This window comes from Callithrix jacchus, chromosome 5 (assembly GCF_049354715.1).
Source record: "Callithrix jacchus isolate 240 chromosome 5, calJac240_pri, whole genome shotgun sequence".
Lineage (NCBI taxonomy): Eukaryota > Metazoa > Chordata > Mammalia > Primates > Cebidae > Callithrix > Callithrix jacchus.
The window spans coordinates 80,046,975-80,066,170 of NC_133506.1; the positions used below are offsets into that span (position 1 = coordinate 80,046,975).

Sequence of the window (19,196 nt, forward strand, 5' to 3'; positions counted from 1 at the left end):
TTCTCAAGAAATATTTACATCACTTGGTGCAGCATCTATGGTAAATGCACGATTGTACTGCATATTTTAAAACAATTTTAGTTTCTTTTGATTGACAACATTAGAGAAGAACAAGAATATTATTTTAGAGTGTCTGCTCCTTTGAATTTTGACAGTTAAAGAAAACTTCCATGAAATAGAAGACATTTTTCCTTTTGGTTTTAAACTTCTAATAAAATGTCGCTGACAGACTAATTATAAATGTTTTATATATTTCATGCATATGTGTTCCTCTCTAAACCAATTTAATTCCCATTAATGCTAATCTTGTTAATGCCCACTCAGAGAGGAAAGGAATACTCTTAATAAACTATTGATTTATTTGAGTGATTTAAATGGGGGATGGGCAGAAACAGATGAGAGAAGAGGAAAAGCCACTATTTTGCCCACAAATGCATTTTCTAGAATATTTTTCCAAATATTAATGAACATTAGGTTAATAAATGGTATAAATAGGAAGTGGGGGCAGAGTAAAGTGACAAAGTGATAGTCCTCCATCCATGAAAAATAAAAGCATTGTAAATGAATGGCTAATTATTTTAGAGTACTAGCAATTAGAAGTGAGATATTGCAAAAGGCAGGTTTTCTTTCTTTAAAAAGAGGTAAATTTAAAAATGAATGAGATTTATACTTGCAAGCACTAATTGAAGTCTGCTTTTCTTTCTTAAAAAAGTCAGTTAAGTCAACGAATGGGTAAGTTATGTTCCTGGCACATCTTGTGCTACCCCTAGTGTGGCTGGCCACCTTGTCCTCAATGCATGAATCCAGCAATTCCTCTCCAATTAAATCAAGCACCCATCAGTCAAGATTTCCATATCTCAGGGTACTTTAAGAAGTCAAGAAGCAAGATTGGCTCTTAGGAGAGGTTGTGTCCAGGTCTGAGTGGTTTTCTTGAACACAGCTTTGTAATGAGACTTGGGGTAGCCTGGGACTTAGAAAACAAGGGAACACCCTCTCTGTCCATTTTCAGATCATCTGAAAACTAGCTAACCATTTCTAAAGGTACAGATGTTTTCTTTCCCATTTTCCCTGGAAAAAGTGGCCTGAAATCGGGAACAAATGGAAGATGGAATTTTGTCCAGGGCCCACCATTTAGCCTTTAGATACATCATTCCACCTCCCAGAGACTCAGTTTTCCTTTCTGTAAAAAGGGTATAATAATCTCCACTTACTGTGCTCTTATATAACAGAGCAGTATTTTTTTTTTTTTAAGCTATCAAAAAGGTGTATTGGAAAGTACTATGAAAACTGTGGAGTACAAACATATAATACTAACTGGGAAATAATTTAAGAAAAAGTGGCACAGGAAAGCGGACAGAAAAATATAAGGTTAGATATCAATTTTATCAGGGTCTTGTATTAAAAGAAGAGAGAGAGAGAGAGATGTTTACCCTCAGGATTTTCCGAAAACTTTTAATGATGACTGTCACTTATACTTTATGGATATATAGGACATAAAATAAAAACTGAAAATTGAAAGCATTTAGACAGTGAAGTTTTCCTTTTGTTGATCCAAATGTTTGGTGTTGGTTATACATTAAGATGGGGTGGGGGTAAGAACAATCTCTTAACATTCATTGAAAAAAAATACTGAAACATATTTTCAGCACAAATATTAAACTGCCTCTTCTTCTCTACCGATTGGTAAAAAAATATATTATATTTTGATTTTTTTTTTTTCTTTTTAAATTATATGGTTATCCATCCCAGCCGAAGTCGTGCCCGGTCATCTGGTAGAACTTGAGGTTGAAAGGCCGGTAGAACTCGCGCAGCCTGCACACCACCTCGCGGTCAATCTCAGGGTGGGTCCTGCCCTTGGTCTTGCCCAGGCAGTGGGGCCGGCTGCTGCCCTCCGCCTTCTTCAGGCAGGGGAAGCCCTTGGTCTTGTTGAAGTAGAAGTGCTTGTCCGTGATGATCCTCTTGAGGCCCAGGAAGTCCTGCACGCGGCCCAGCTCGCCGGCCGGGTCGCTGATGAGCCGTTCTCCGCTCACAAAGAGCATCTGGCGGATTGGGAAGTGGTGTAGCCAGTGCTCCAGGTGCTTGGCATAGATGCCGATCTGGATGGCGCTCCACGATGTGTCTATAAGGCCCGTCGTTCTGTTTTTGAACGTCAAGTTCTCGAAGGTGGGAATGTCGGGCCGTTTGGACAGCGTCTGCGTGTAGTCCGAGATGGCCCTGGTCACCGGGTCCCGCACCACCACGATGAGCTTGGTGTCCTTGGACATGGCCGAGATGCGTGCAGGCGCCTCCCGCGTGACGAAGTAGCTGGGCGTCTTCTCCATGGTGATCTGCCCATCCAGGGTTCTGGGCATCAGGTCCCTGAGAAAAGCAAAAGGGCATGTCAGAAATGTGCACAGAGAGCTCAGTCCCAGGAAAGGCTGTGATGTACACTCAGGAGCCAGACTGCCATTCCCGCTCCCCTACTTGCTGGGTTTCTGATGGTGAAGTCTCACTAGCAGCCCTGCACCGCAGATTCCTCGTGTATTGAACAGAGAATATCACCCTTCGCAGTTTTGTGATGATTAAATGAGTTAATATACCTCAACAGCTTAGAAAAGCGCCTGGCTCCTAATAAATGCCATGTTACGTTTCTGTGTTTTATTATTGTTTATCTGCAATGCTGTAAGAAAATAACCTTGGTCAAAATCTTCAGGTGAATTAGAATGTTGTCGTAAACACAATTATAGGGCTATGAGATAGTATTAAAATACCCTGAGCCCTTCCTGTGGTTTTCTTACAAACAAAGCAATTATATTCAATATAACATAGCATATTACACAAAATACTTATGTTTGTAATTCCCGAGGTTTCCTGCAACAAACAAGACTTATTAAAGAATCTATCTTTTGCCTAACGATTTGAAATGCCATCATTATCATATGCTAAATATGTTGATTCCTTTCTACATTGGCCCAATTATGCTATTATCACGTGTTAGCATATTTTCATGGACACCAAAGTAAATTCTGACTCTGTTGTTCAAGATGTCCTTGATGATTCTTGTCTCTTTTTCCTCCTGACAAATGAGAAATCACTTTGTCACATTAAAAACAAAAATGCCATTGGAGTCTTGATAGAGCGGATATTGCTTCTCTGTTCAAACAAGCTTTCTACTGAGAAGGATGGGCCTCAGGGCCAGTCAAAACATATGAACAGGAGAAATAAAATCTATTTGTTCTTCCAACTTAAGTATACTGCAATTAAATGTCCTATTTGTTGAGATAGATATAGACAGATGGATAGACACATAGAGACAGATTTTTAGTTATTTCATTTCGTAGTCTTGAGTTCTCTCTTAATGTAGGCATTATCTAGGATTGTATTAAATGTTTAATTCTGATGATAGATTTGTTACTTTTGTTCATGGAATTGGTAATTAGTTTATACTTTGCACCTGCAAGGAAAGGATGCACTTTGTATTATGGGAGCTTGCAATTATTAATTGCCTATGATTTTGTCCCACCAACACTATCTGCTAACTATATCTTTTTGTGAAACATGTTAAACATACACAAAAGCAGAGAAAATTGTCAAATCAATCTCATGTACCTTAAATCCAGCTTCAAAAATTCATAACAACCGATTTTATTTATAAATCCCCTTGTTCCTACTGCCCCATGCCAGTTGGATTATTTTAAAGTCATTCACAAACATCGTATCAGTGGATTAGAAAGTATTCCTGCTCCTATTTGCATTATTTCTGGCACAATTCCTCAATCTCTGGGGCAATCTGATAGCCCTGATACTCCCTTAGTTTTAATGATGCAGGTTCTGGGACTCAGAAAACGATACCCCAAAATGAAGGCCCCCAAAGCAGCCTCGGAAGCAGACGTTTTTCTCTGAACTTCTGCCCTTCTGTCTTTCAGACTCATTCTTACCCAAGACTAGACTTAGAAACTAAAATCCTTCTCCCCCAAGGTGGGTCATAGAAACCACAACTCCTTTTCCCCAAAGCTAAGCATAAAACCTAAAAACATTACTCTAACTTTCCTTCCACCTCTCTGTACAAACACTGGCCATAAAGATATTATCTGGGCTGAGGTGGGCAGATCACCTGAGTTTAAGACCAGCCTAACCAACATGGAGAAACCCCGTCTCTACTAAAAAAATTAAATAAATACAAAATTAGCCAGGCATGGTGGCTCATGCCTGTAGTCCCAGCTACTTGGGAGGCTGAGGCAGGAGAATTGCTTGAACCCAGGAGATGGAGGTTGCTGTGAGCCAAGATTGAGCCACTGCCTGGGCAACAAGAGCAAAACTTTATCTCTAAAAAAAGAAAGAAAAGAAAAGAAAAAAGAAATTATATGACTTATTCTGTTTGACTGCATTTTAAGAGGCCGAGGTGGGCGGATCACGAGGTCAAGAGATCGAGACCATCCTGGCCAACATAGTGAAACCCCGTCTCTACTAAAATATAAAAATTAGCTGGGCATAGTGGCACACGTCTGTACTCCCAGCTACTCAGGAGGCTGAGGCAGGAGAATTGCTTGAACCCAAGAGGTGGAGGTTGCAGTGAGCCTCCTCACTGGACAGAGCCTCCCACAGGACAGAGGGTCCTGTCCCACATCCAGAAGGAAGGAAGGCTCGCTCAGAGAGGCCAAGAAGAATCTAGACAGGCAGGCCTTGCAGGGTTCCCCCACTGAGCCTATTATCGCTATGTCATACCCTTTCTGTCCAATCCTATTTCTATACAACTGTCCTTATTTAGTTAAGCCTAAGCATAAAAATGGAGAATTTCCCCTGTATATCTGCGTCTTCACTCTGAAGGCTCCTGCATACAGAGTAATGTGGATGCCTTTTCTCCTATGAATCTGCCTCTCATCAGTGATTTTTCAGCAAGCCTTCAAGAGTTGAAGGGGAAGTTCTCCCTTAGCTTATACGCAGGTTTCCTCCCATTTTTGTTCTTTTTTTTTTTTTTTTGGTCAGTTTTTTTTTTTTTTTTTGTCATTTCAGTCAGGTTATCTGGACTTTTTTTAGACATTAGACATTTGCTTTCTGTTTCTGAGCTGTTTTTTGTTTTTTTTTTGAGGCAGAGTCTTGCTCTGTCACCAGGTGCCAGGCTGGAGTACAGTGGTGCGATCTTGCCTCACTGCAACCTCCACCTCTTGGGTTCAAGCAATTCTCCTGCCTCAGCCTCCTGAGTAGCTGGGAGTACAGACGTGTGCCACCATGCCCAGCTAATTTTTATATTTTAGTAGAGATGGGGTTTCACTATGTTGGCCAGGATGGTCTCGATCTCTTGACCTCATGATCCACCCACCTCGGCCTCTTAAAATGCTGGGATTACAGGCGTGAGCCACCACGCCCAGCCTCTGAGTTTTTTCTAATTGTTAAAATAAATGTGAACTTCATTTTTCAAAATAACTTTTAATATACCTAATTTCCCACCTCTTAGATAGACCTTAAGTTCTGGGGAAGAGTAGGTGAAGACCAGAGAGTTTGTTGTTGACACAAAGTAGATATACACATTACTATAACCACCTATGTGACACAGATTCCACTGTGTGACATGAATGCACAGAACTCATTCCTTTGTGACTCCTTCTATGGAACACAAAGTTGTCTAGACCAGCCTAACATAAAAGCCAAGATGAGCCCGGAGATCTACCCACAAATTGTTGAAATTTCTCAGTGAAGGAAATTTAATCCGATGTGTGGAAAAGTTTTGGGCTTGAAAAGCAATCATCAACTACACTGAAGTAATAAAAAAGATTATCTATTTATTTTATTTATTTATTTTTTTAAAGCCAGCATTGCTGTCTTTTTTTTTTCTTTATATCTTTCACTTTCAACTATGTTATTTCCAATTTTGACCAGTAAAATAGAGATAGCATGATAAATACTTCACTCAGGAGCTTCTGATTGGCCTGTGGGAAAAGGGGGGTTGTGGGTGGGGCTGGGGTGGGGAATTGTTGCCGGAGACTTTCACAGATATTGAGACTATACATTGCGCTGGACCAGAGGAAACACTGCTAAAACCAGTAAAAAAAGAAAACATATTTTAAATAATCTCAATAGATTAGGGAAAAGGGCTATCCAACATAAAAGGAGTTTGAGGAGGAAACAGCTAAAATAGAATTGCAAAAGAAAAACACATTCATTACTGTCATCTGCAGGATCAGGAAAACTGACTGATTTAGTATGGGGTGGGAGTCAGGAGTTGGGCTTAACTAAAAGCTACCTGCAAGCTTCTTTCTGCAAAAAGAAAGAAACGAGAGTCTGAATAAAACCACACCTTGCAAAAAAATGGTTGCTTTGTCACAGGATTCACAACAGAATTCTTTAAATTGCAATCTTTAAATTTTAGTTTGTCAAAAAAATCAATGAAGGGGATAAAACATTTTTCATACATTTTCTTACTGCAAATCTTACTGGATTTTAATGTTCAACAAAGCACCACATTATCACATAAAACAAAAGCCATGTGTATGTTGGTATACTGCATTTCAAAGTGTCTAGAACTTGAGAATTATTCTTCTTTATCTGAGTAAGGTACATATTATGTTGGTGCAAAAGTAATTGTGGCTTCTGCAATTATTGACAAAACTGCAATTACTTTTGCACCAACCTAATACTGTGACTGTGCTTTGTGTAAAAGATGGGGCCTGGGATGGGTAGTGAAAGCTCTATTCCAGTATTACAGGTCTGTAGAAATACAGGGCAGGTTACAGGAGTGCAAAGGTGTGTGCAGTGATTAATCCCATGAGGTTTGTCTGAAGACAGAACCGGTGAGAAGGGATATGAGAAATTCAACGGGACGATGAGAGGCGTAGGTCCTAGGAGAACTTACTTTCCAAGCTAAATCGTGTAGACCATTCCAACCACCCCTTTAAATCATGAACAGGATTTGGAGACATGTATAGTAGGTATGAGGACGAGGAAATGGGTAGAGACCAACACTATAAGGAAAAATTGGAGAAGTGTATTTGTTTTGTCCTGAGAGAAGCAAAGATAAGAAGAAATTTCACAAGCAAATTAAGAATTATATTATAAGGTAGATTATACACAGTTGCTCTTCTCTCCATAGAACTCAAAGAGAATTCACAATAACCAGAAGGTGGAAGCAATCCAAAGGTCTATTGACAGATGAATGGATAAACAAAACGTGGTTTATGCATACAATGGAATACTATTCTGAAATTCTGACACACACTGCAACATGGGTGAACCTTGAGGACATTATGCCAAGTGACATCATCCAGTCGCAAAAAGACAAATACTCTATGAGTCCACTTATGTATCTAGGGTACTCAAATTCATTGAGACAGAAAGTAGAATGGTGGTTTCCAGGGGTTGTGGGCAAGAGGAATAGAGAGTTATTGTTCGGTAGGTATGAAGTTTTAACGTTGTGAGAGTTCTGGAGATTGATTGTGTAACAACGTGTATGTACTTAACACTGCTGGACCTAACAATGGCTAAAATGGTAAATTTTATGTTATGTGTATTTTACTACAAGTTTTTAAAAAAGAGCTCAAGAGAGGACAAACATTTTAGTGGCATTGATAGAAATTAGACAAAAGAGTATTTTTGCTTTGTGGCTAATTAAACATTAGAACAAGGTACTACTGAAGGAGGCTGTGGTTTTGCTAAAAGGGAAATACAAGAATTTATGAGATTTTTGTGCAGCTGATCTCAAATCAAAAAATGAGGTTTGTGGTCCATGCCTAGTGCCTGCTGCATGATCACTAGCTAGTAATTTAACATCTTTATGCTCAGTTTATTCACCTTACCAGAAATATCAAGCCAAGGTTCAAAGGTTCTCCAATTCTTGTTCACTGTTTAAAGAGGAGGTTGGAATGGTCTACAAGACTTAGCTTGGAAAGTAAGTTCTCCTAGGACCTACGCCTCCCATCAAGAAGTTGAATTTCTCATATCCCTTCTCACCTGTTCTGTCTTTAGGCAAACCTCATAAGTGCCAACACGGTCGTTATTACTACAGAGAGTACATGGAAGCACTCTTTAAGAATGTGACACCTAGTGTTCTTAACTCCCAACTTCTAGGAGAGCCCCACTTAGTCCAGCTAACAAAGGGTCCAGAGAGTTACAGCTCTTTGTTGTGTTCCTGACACACCTGCCCATTTTTCATTCAGACTGTGAAGATGCCTAGTTTGAAAACCATGAGCTGGCTACATTATTTGGAAGGACACAGCCTGGTTTATTATCTTATATCGTGTGAGAGAGATGGGCTCAGTTTTTAAGGGGATTTCATTTCCTTCCACGACATAGGAGCAGTTGTGCCAGGTAGGAAACTGCTTGGCAATACTTTTATCTGGTCCAAGCATCATGCCCTCCTCCACTGTGCTGGGATCTGATCTGTCACACTGGTAAGGCTCTCGGGGTCTAGGGTTGTTACAGCTGCTGTCTGTCTGTGGTGACAGAAATGTTATGGCCAAGCAGGAAGCATGACAGACACGCTAAGTTGTCTTTTGTTTTCTACCTAAGTTCTCAACCAAGTCAGTAGTTAATAGCGGGAGTACTAAAATGACCCAGAGGACTTTCCCAGTGCCACAGTGGGGACAGTGAGGGGACAAACCCGCCTCCCCAGCTATGTCTCAATGATGGTCCAGGAGGCAAGGCTAGCACTCTAGCACGGGCTGCATCACTGCCACCTCTATGATCAGGGAACAGCCTTCCATGACATTCCACAACGCAGACGCATGGTGCATCCATGCGAGAAAGAATAAAAAGAATTTCCCTTGTGTGCCTCACTCTTCCTACCAATTCGGGCCATTTGCCCTGAATTTCCATGGTCCTCATGTTGTCTTTTGGCTTCTTCACCCACCCTCTGGAACTGCTTCCTGCCTTGTCTGGAAGTACTTCTTCCATAAAAACAATTATCCTGTTACCCTTCCTCATTTTATTTTTAATCAATGTTGTTTGGTCAACTTTCTATTTATATGGAAAAAAAATCTTGGCATTTGCAGCTATTTAGGAAAAATTAATTCCAGATTGCCTGAAGATATAAATATAAGTAGTGAAACAGTAAACTTTTGGAAGGAAACCTAGAATATCTTGATGATTTTGAAGGAGGTAAAGTTTTGTTAATTTCTTAAAGGAAGAACTATAATAAAAAAAAAAAAAAGACCTACAGCAGTGTAGTGTGGGAAGTAAATTTTAGAAAGAAAAAAAAATCTTGTGCTATATTAAAATAGGGACTTTTGTTCATCAAATGATACCACTAAGTTAGAAAAAGCCAAGCCTCTGAATTATTAAAAAAACACTTAAAATACATGTATGTCAACAAAAGAGTCATATCCATAATATATAAAGAGCTCCTATAAATCAATAAGTAAAAGTAACTTGACAGCGTAGAAGAAAAATAGGCAAAAAACTAGAATAAGCACTTTAAACAAAAGACAGCATCCACAAAATTACAGCTAGATTTGAAGAATAAGTTTTAGTGTTCTGTAGCACTTAGGGCGAATATGGTTAACAACAATTTCATGTATATTTTCAACAGGCTAGAAAAGAAGAGTTTTGAAGGCTCACAACACTACCAAGTAATCAATGTTTGAGGTGAGGGATATGCTAACTACCCTGATTTGATTATTGCATTGCTTATAAGTATTGAAATAACACTCTGTGTCCCATAAATATATACAATTATTAGATACCAACTAAAAATAAAATGGAAAATAAATAAATAAAAAGTATCTAAACAATCAATAAACACACGAAAAGGCACTGAACCTCATCAGTCATCAGGAAAATGTAAATTAAAACACAATACGATACTATAACACACCTACTGGTCATCTAGAACGAAAACGACAGAGAATTCTGAGTTTCAGTGAGAATGTGGAACTGGCACCTTGGTGGTTAAAGAGTAAACTGGCACAGTGACTTCAGAAACCAGTTTGGTACTATCTACCAAACAAGCGCATTCACCGTGACCCAGCCAGTTCCTGGCCAGGGCTATACTCAATGGAAATCACACACAAGTTCACCAAGAGACATGTTCACAAATATTCACAGACAATCCTAACAGTCCCCAGTTTAAGCTCTCCAAATGTTCCCCAAAACAGACACACGTAGATGCACAGTTAGACCCTAAACAGTACACAGCATGAATGACATAAAACCTGGGGGTAGGCCGGCCGCTGTGGCTCATGCCTGTAATCCCAGGGAGTCCGAGGCTGGTGGATCATGATGTCAGGAGTTCGAGACCAGCCTGACCAATATAGTGAAACCCTATCTCTACTAAAACTACACAAATTAGCAGGGTGTGGTGGGTGCACCTGTAATCACAGCTACTCAGGAGGCTGAGGCAGGAGAATCGCTTGAGCCCGGGGGGCAGGGGTTGCAATAAGCCAAGATTGTGGCATTGCACTCCAGCCTGGGTGACAGAGCGAGATTCTATCTCCAAAAACAAACAAACAACAACAAAAACCTGTGGGTGAACATCACAATGTCAACAAACAGTCACAAAAGAGTAAACACTGTACGATTTCCTTTATTAAATATGTTCTTAAACAGGCAGAATTCATCTATCCCATTCAATGTCAAAATAATGGTTACCCTTAGGGGAACTGGTGTCTAGAAGAGGGCATGAGAGGGACTTCCAGGCTCAAGGAAAAGTCCCAGTTCATGACCTGGGTGCTGGTCACACAATCGTATCAACTTTGTGAAAATGTATTGAGCTGTATCTCATGATTTGTGTCCTTTTTCATATTTATGTTGTACTTGAATAAAGATTTTACTATGCTTATAAAAAACAAACAGGCCAAAATCCCATAATGCTTCAAGAAATGCATGATTTTTTTTTTAAAAAAGGGTATTTGCGAAGCCCACTATATCTCCAATTTGTGTAAATTCAGATCACAAAGGAAGAGGAGTGACGCTCACATACCCAGGAGTCAGGCGTCCTCCCCAGGACCACTTCTCCCTCACCCCATATAAAGGACAAGACAGCAGCTGCCCTCAGATGGGCTACTGTGAGCACAGTGATGTGCAGTGTATCCTGGAGAATGTTCAAGAGTGTGAACTCAGAAAAGAGAGAACTGAAGAATAGGTTATATTTGCAAAACATTTTCACCTAATCCCTACGCAGCCAAAAAAAAAGATAAGGTAGGTAATGACATTCCCTAATTTTTCTAACAACGAAGCTGGGATTCTAACAATGAGACTGAGCTGTATGCTGAAGTCTTCACAGTCAGTGTATGGAGGCTGGTGGATGGTCCTCAAATGCCTAGTACAAGGCTCTTTCTATTGCAGCAGATAAGAGAAAGTCAGCAGCCAAAGGGGATCACGAAAATAATATACAGAGGATGGCTCCGATGGAATGAATTCAACAGATGAAAAACATGGGACCCTGCGAGAGTTATCCAGAAGGTAGCTGTGAAGATCCCGAAAGAACTAAATCCTCAATTGAATACAGATGAGATGAAGAAATGTGTCTGCTTGAATTGGGGAGCTGTATGAAATTAGGCCAAAAAGATGATGATTTGATTAATGTCTGTGATATATTAAATCCGAAGCAGTGTGCAAGTCTGCAGCAGAAACAGACCGCAGGTGGTTAAATACTTTAGGGGCTCTTCCAACAGAATCCAAGCTTGAGGAGTTAAAGGCTTGGATTAGGGTGGTGAAAGTGGGAAATACAGGGTGGCTGAGGACAAAAGAAATATTTAGAGTACAATCGATGAGGTTAGACAGCTGATTTGTGACCGAAACAATGTAGACATTTTCCAAAAAAAGGGTGGGAACGAATAAAAGTTTTAATTAAAATGAACAATTATTTGAAGAAGGACATAGTCCCTCGTCACCCTTAAAAAGGGAAATTTGGGTTTCTGTTTCAGTAGAGTTGGAGTTACTTTTTTTCAAGTTCGGATTTCTGCATGAGGAGATAAATGAGCAATAGTTTTATTCTAAACTATCACACAGATGGATCATGTATCTCCATGAAGACAACATCATTTTATAGGAAACTCAAAATCAGGACTAGGAATAAGGATTTCAGCCTCAATTTTGCTATTGATAAGCTGTATGATCTTGGACAAATCACTTTTGTTCTCTTGGCCTCAATTTCTTCGTAAACAAAAAAAGTGTATTGTCCTCAATGCCTGTAGGACCTTCCACCTCTAAGATTCCATGTAGGAAGTGGGACTGTAATTCGTTTTTCACTTGTCGTATTTAAAGCTCTGCACAGCATCACGCTGCTGTGTTCTGAAGTATGGCTCCACCAATCACATCAAGAGATTCTTATAAACAATTACGCAGGGCAATTCTGTATCAACATAATTGATTTCAAAATCAATGAGGTCTGAAAGAATGCAGTTCAAATAACTGATGCCGAGAGAAAGCACTGAGGTTAGTTCAAAGGAAGGCTAACTTGACATATCCCTAAGGCTTGGGGACAGCAGAAAGACCAGGAAATCCATGAGCGGAGAGGTCTCACTATATTCCAAAAGGCAAGCATGCGATGAAGGAGACCCATGTCTATACTATGTTTCCTCTGTGCCTGACACCTTGAAATAAGATGTCAAAGTCAGAAGATGAAGTTTGTGGACAGGACTATATTAAAAATAATAGATCCAGGGCACCCGGAAATCCAAGTTCAGGGTCCTTAGGAAGAGTATGATGAAGATAGAAGAAAATGAACACTTACTGAGCATTTACCATAGAACAAGGTCTGATTGTCATTTCTTGGGTCTCACAACAACAATGAAAAGCTAAAACGATTCCCCTAGTGTCACAGATGGAGAAACAGGCTCAGAAAGATAATGTGACTTATCCAACACACACAGTTGCTAATAGGGCTAGAATGAAAACCCAGGTCCATCCAGCTCTCAACCTTCCCAAACAGCCAGGAAACATCAGAGTGATTCTTTTGGTTGATGTTCCTGGCTGTCTTTGACATTCTGCCAAAACATATGAGTGTTAAATGCATTCTTTACCTATCCATATCTGAATGCAAGTCACCCTCCCTGAACTCTTACGAACAGGTAATATATATCACATGTATTTCAAAGGCTATCTTCTGCAAGGGAAGAACATCCTGCAAAGGGAAATCCCTGAGTTGTAATGGAAAGGTAATATACCTTGAGGAATAAATAAATCTGGCCCATGTACATGTACTTTTTTTTAAGTCTATACAACCAAACAGAACTGTGTGTCTGTTTTTGGAAGCCTCCGGCAGCCTAACATACTAGAAAAACATGCTCTTTTCATGGCCACAGCGAGAAGGTAGTTCCTGTGGGTCCTCAATGGTGTGTGTCTGGGAGCACGGGAAACTGCTGCAAACTCTCTGTGCTGTCAGCTTGCCGTCCCTAGGGCCGAGCCCCACTCACATCCATATTTCTTTTCCTGCTGTTGTTATGTGGAACCCCACCGAAAACGTGACTTACAAGGCTGGAAAGAAAACTCCCTTTACTTGTTGTTTGAATTGGCTTCTGTGGGAGAGGAAGACTTATGTTTTTGAACCAGCTCCCACACTAACCGAATCTGGGTATGCAATTCTAAGGACCAAACCATCATCAAGATAAGTTAAACCTCAAAGTTAGAGGCTGGGACACTGACCAATGCCACTGACAGCAGACTCCTTCTAAAACTTTTAATGATCAGGTAAAGAAGAAAGAGAACAAAAAAGAAGCTTTTATTCTGACGAGTCTTTATGACACAATATGTACCAACGCTTACTTCAAGAAAACAACACAAGGTTCCCTGAACTCTAGGGGAGGAGAGAGAAGTCAAGGATTCCTAATCATTAGTTTTGGGGAGCTTCATGGAAAGATAACAAACCCATCTGTAGTCAGGTCAGATCAAAGAGTCTTCGTGGAATACAAGGGGTAAGAGTGTCTTGGGCTCATAAATTCAAGTAAGAATCCTTTATGGATTCTTAGAGTTTCCCAAGAAATTCCACACATTTTCTCTTTCATTGACTCATAGAAACAGTAAAAATAAACCAGTATTTTACAAGGCTCTTTGCTTCACCCTCTAATCTCCCCTTCTATGTTAATTTCATTGGGGGAGCCCATGTATCCATAAGATGTAAGATATCATTTCTAACTCAGTATGCATTGTTCCAAATTCTGTTTTAAAGTGATCTCTGTCTGCTAGGAGCTGGTGTGCTTCTATCAGTGTCTTATCCAAGTATCAAATAAAATAAACTGATGACATTCAAAACTAAAGTTCGCAAATAACCTAATTATGTCAGAATCTGTAAGATGATCAGAACCTAAGAAACCACCTGGAAAGGTAGAGATATGTCGTACTTCCCCACAGTGCAGCCGTCTCTGGACTTCCGACAGCCTTTGTGCACCAAGCTAAAAGTAACATTTCCTACTTTGAGAATAAGCATCTCTTTAATCTTTTTTTTTTTTTAAGCATTTACCACTCTTGCCTTACCCTGATCCTGTCCCTGGCCCTGGCAGAGATCCACACTTTGAAAATGCTAGCAAATTTTTAGAGTTTGAGAATAAGGAAGTACTTCCTGGCATTTAAACAGAAAGAGAAACAAGTAAGGCAACACCTAGGCTACTGACAAATGAAGGAGGTGACGGGGAGTCTGGCCTTAACCTTCAGTCTCAAGCATCCAAAGTGGAGGAGAGCTTAAAGGAAGAAAAGATCTTTATGCTCAGCTAAATTTTATTTCATTTGCTGACATATCAAAACGACATTTTCAGATATGCAATGGTTCAAAACACTTAACACCCTTGTAACTCTGGGAAACAAACAAACTTGAATGCTCATTTCAACCGAACAATAGATAGAGATAAATTAAAAGCACAAGAATGAAAAAGTTAGTGTATTTCAGTAAAATGAGGGCCACCTAAAATCAGTCAAAATGGAAATGTCTTAGAGAATTATTCTTAACATATCCATAAAAATGATGACAAACACATAGCAAAATTAAAATGTAATTAAGTTAGGATTTAAAGTCGGATCAGTATTTCCAATCCCTCAGAAGTCCGTGTGTATTTGTGTGCAAGAGAGAGAGACAGACAGACAGAGAGACAGACAGAGATTGATTGGTTATAAGGAGACAGGGAAAAGACCAGGAGGATAGGAGAAAAAAGAGAAGAATCTAGAATCTGTCAGAGATAGGAAAGTGCAAAGACTGTATTCTTCCAAGCAGCACCGCTAAAAATTAGAACTGGACAAAAACCTTAGAAATCCCCTAATCCAGCAGCTTCATTTCGCAGATGTTGAAAGGTTTGAGAAGGAGCTTGTCCTAAGTCATTCAGCCAAAAGAACACAAAGCCAGCCTTAGATTCTGCATCTTCTGAAGCTTGGCTCACGGTTCTTTTTATGTTATATCATTCTGCCTTAATTCTGGAAATATAATGTGCCCAGAGCTTGATCACCTGAAAAACAAAATTCATCTTGAGAGGGTGGAATTCCCTCGTAGTGCTTCTGAACTGTGAAAGTTGTATTAAATGTTGAGTCCCGATTAAAGGGAGAATTGGCTTTTCTTCAGCCTACCTGATTCTCGTAACCACAGTATAAGGTTAGCATCTAGAAGAGGAGAATGGAATTCTTATTCGAAGTGGGAAGAGCCTGGGCCAAGGGCAGGCCCCTCTCCTGGCTCTGTGGTGGCTGCCACAGCAAACACCACATCTAGGCTGATCTGGGCTCTTGACAGGAGTTTTATAAATGATTAGTTTGAGAGCTGTGCTATCGGCTTTTGTGCAACTGCGGGCGGCTGCTTCGGAACAGAGCTCTCATCAGCCTGGAATTATCGGGTCTTTGCATATGTGCGGCTGGAGATAAGCGGGGAATATGTGCTTTCCTTGCTTGGAAATCAACAATATAAGGAGAGTGGGGACGCTGAGAGAGGAACATGATGAGGATAAATCTAAAATTTTAGAAAGGCTCTTTGTTACATTTTGGCAACAGTGGCTTTTTTTGTTTGTTCATTCTTCATTTTTCTGTTGGTTTCTTTTATTCTGCTAGTTAGGTTCTGGACACAGAGTCAGTGCTAAATCAATATGTCTTTTAAGTGTGAACCAGGAAAAGTGACTTGTAGCTGTGATTTTGGCAGAGGTCTAGGGTCTTGGACTGCTGGATTCTTTCTAAAACTTGCCATCCTCACCCGGTTTGAATATCTCAGTTTCCTTGATTTTGAACAGCAGAAAAAGAGAAACATTTTGTCTCTTACAGATCAAAACAAACTTCCCAAATAGTCTCTTATTAATCACTTTTATGCCATAAAACCTCCAAAATAATGATGTCATTATGAAATGAGGCATGCAGACAAAACAAACTAGGAAAGCCATCCCCGAGTGTGCATTTTACACAGCTCATCGGTGTAGCTGTACCATGTACCACTGCAAAGAAGTAAAACCATCCACCCAACAGGGACACAGACAAGAAGGGCTCTGGCTTTAAGTCCCACATTTTGGAAGTTCCCATAAATCGCATACATACACAAATTTATTATAGACACCATCACTCCAGCATCAGCCTAGAGCAACCAGAAACCCTGAATACCCTCTCATGTTTCAATCTCAGGGAAATGCTGCTGCAAACCTCTTGTCTTATGTCTTCAAAACAAAAGGTCCAAATGCTGGGAACATACAGGGGTTGTGCTGCAGCAGATAGACACTGCTTCCAGTTTGGGGAGGGATTTGGGTGAGGGAAGTAGTTAGCTAAGAGAAAAGATGCAAATTAAGTGACTTATCCACCAGTGCTGCCTATCAGAGAGAATGAAATAGCTGCTTGAAGTCAGAGTTTCATTTCCTGGTATTACTGAGTGTTCATTTTTCTGCTTCTCCTCCTAATCCAGTTCATGGTTCTGAAGATATTAACACATTATGGAGGTACTTACAACATTTGCACATGGAGGTGGAGGGGCATACTTTATTATGAAGCAGATGATGCCATCTCTGACATGTATAAATATGTATGCCTAGATGAAACAGCTGAAGCATGATACTGATTCTTTCTACTGGCAACTAGTTGGATGTTGAAAGCTAGAATGGAGAACATTTCTAATTTTGTAAATATGCTTGAGATTTAATTACAACTTAAAACTTAAGCAGTCAATTTAAAATAACTTTTACTTCAATATTTTATATTTATTAATTATAATCTATAGTTTGTCTTTGAATTTTGATAGATAACTTGGAATATTTTAGAAATAAAGACAACTTTTAAGTATGCATGGAAATAACTTTCATTTCTTAAATTTTATATTTAATTCATATTTTTGGTCAAAATATACTCAAATTTGTATACTTGCACAAAAATCCTTTAGATCAGGGGTCATCAAACTATGGCCCACAGGCCAATCCCAGCTAGTGTTTTCAAATGCATAATCCCATTTATATGACACATTCAGAATAAGCAAATCTGAAGTGACAGAAAGCAGATTAGTTGTTGCCAAGGGCTGAGGGGAGTGGGGAATGGAAGTAATTGCTCAATAGACATGGTGTTTCCTTTTGAGGAGATTAAAGTGCTCTGGAATTTATAGTACTGGTGGTCAGCTATTTTTGTCGATAAAGTTTTATTGAAACATAGCCACGTATATTTATGAAATGTATCCTCTCTGGCTGCTTTTGAACCACAAACACGGGACTGGGTATTTGTGATAGAGATCATGCGGCCTGCAGAAGAGTCATTATCTGGACCTTTTCATAAAATATCTTTCAGCTTCTGCTTTAGAACGTTATTGTCAGCATAATACAAATAATATTAAAAATCTTGATTGTAGCATAATTAGTATTTTGCTGAAATTAAGGAATAAAAAATAAGTTGTACTGTGTAAGTACATAGTAGTTCCCAATCTGTATATATCTGTTTTATTGCTCATCCCAACATCGCTGGCCCATCAACAGAATGCCCAAATGAGCAATAATAATTAAATTTAGTCATTTTTGGGAACTTGCCAACTTTCAGACATAGAAAAATAATAGATCTAAATCTATTTTTCTGTTTTGTTGTTAGGAAGGAATATTTGTCAAAATAGGAGAATAGACTGTATTTCATTTAGCAGTTTATTAGCTTGATTTATAACTTTTTAAATGTTCAGACATATGGTATGTGGGCCTTCATTTGTGCTTTTGTCCAGAGACCTGAAATGTAAAGGGTGGGCCTGACACACCGGGACTTACAGCTAAGTCATGGTGAAGAAAAACAAGGTCGGCAGACAGGCCGTCCATTCCAAAAAAGCCTGGGGCTGTCAGGAGCTGAACTTTCCAGATGAGGCACTTCATGTGGGCTAGGTGGCTCCACCACAGCAGAAATGCAGACTGCTCACATCTGTGTGATCGAACAAAAATCTCTCTTCTTTCAGCACAGGAAAACAAAACATGGTAGGCTCTGGGGGAGCAGCCCATTTGGAAAATAGCTGCTTTCCAAATGGACTTCTAAAAAAATTAAACTTAAGCAAAAATCTAAAAAATTATGCACGTGAAGAAGGTTCATTATAGAAAACTTAGAAAATCCAGAGAAGCACAAAATTCTAGAAAGTAAAATTACTCATCCACTGCTCAGATATGGCATTGAAAAATACATCCATGCAGATCTCATTCTACGCAGAGCATTATGTTAATCACTTATTTGTAACATTAAATTATATTGTGCACGCACTATTCCAAACTGCCTTTTGCACTTTGGAATAAATAGCAACACCATTCTTGTCATTAATTACACATCTACTTCATTTCAAATTGTTATGCGGTATCCTATCTTATGAAATGCCATAAAGTGTTTGGTGAAACCCTTACTATTGGATACTTAGGTTGTTTCTAAAGTCAAACATTTTTATTCACATGTTGAATTATTTCCTTGAAGTAGAAATAAAGGCTTTGAGCCATACTACAAAACTTCTATCAAGGTCTTTATATTTTGTCTTTGATTCTTAATATATTATTTTAAATATTTTGGTTCTATTTCAATATATTAAAGTATATATTTTCTCATATAACTCATTAACATTTTGTATTATGATATTTAAATTGGATCCAGTACACATAAGGAAATGATTTTTTAATACTTTAATACTTACGTTTTAAATTAGAGCATTTCCCAGATGTTTATCAAGAATATGATTTTCAAAGACATTTTCTGGTTATGTATGTTTTGTCTATTATTTTTTTCTTAGATTTTTTGGGGGATTTTTTCCTTAGATTTCAAACATTTTCTTTATATTAATGATATTTATACCTTGTCTTTTATGTAGCAAACATTCCAGATTATCCTTTCTTGTTTCTTTTTTG

General features: G+C 39.1%; 1 protein-coding gene across 1 annotated transcript in view; it reads right to left on the minus strand.

The window, feature by feature from the left end:
* Positions 1 to 1,592: 1,592 nt before the first annotated feature.
* Positions 1,593 to 19,196, minus strand: part of HS3ST3A1 (heparan sulfate-glucosamine 3-sulfotransferase 3A1) — a 104,820-nt gene continuing 87,216 nt past the window's right edge. Inside the window, exon 2 of the mRNA XM_002747892.6 lies at positions 1,593 to 2,358. Within this exon, the coding sequence (XP_002747938.2) occupies positions 1,737 to 2,358 (622 nt within the window). The 3' untranslated portion in view covers positions 1,593 to 1,736. The remainder of the gene's footprint in view (positions 2,359 to 19,196) is intronic.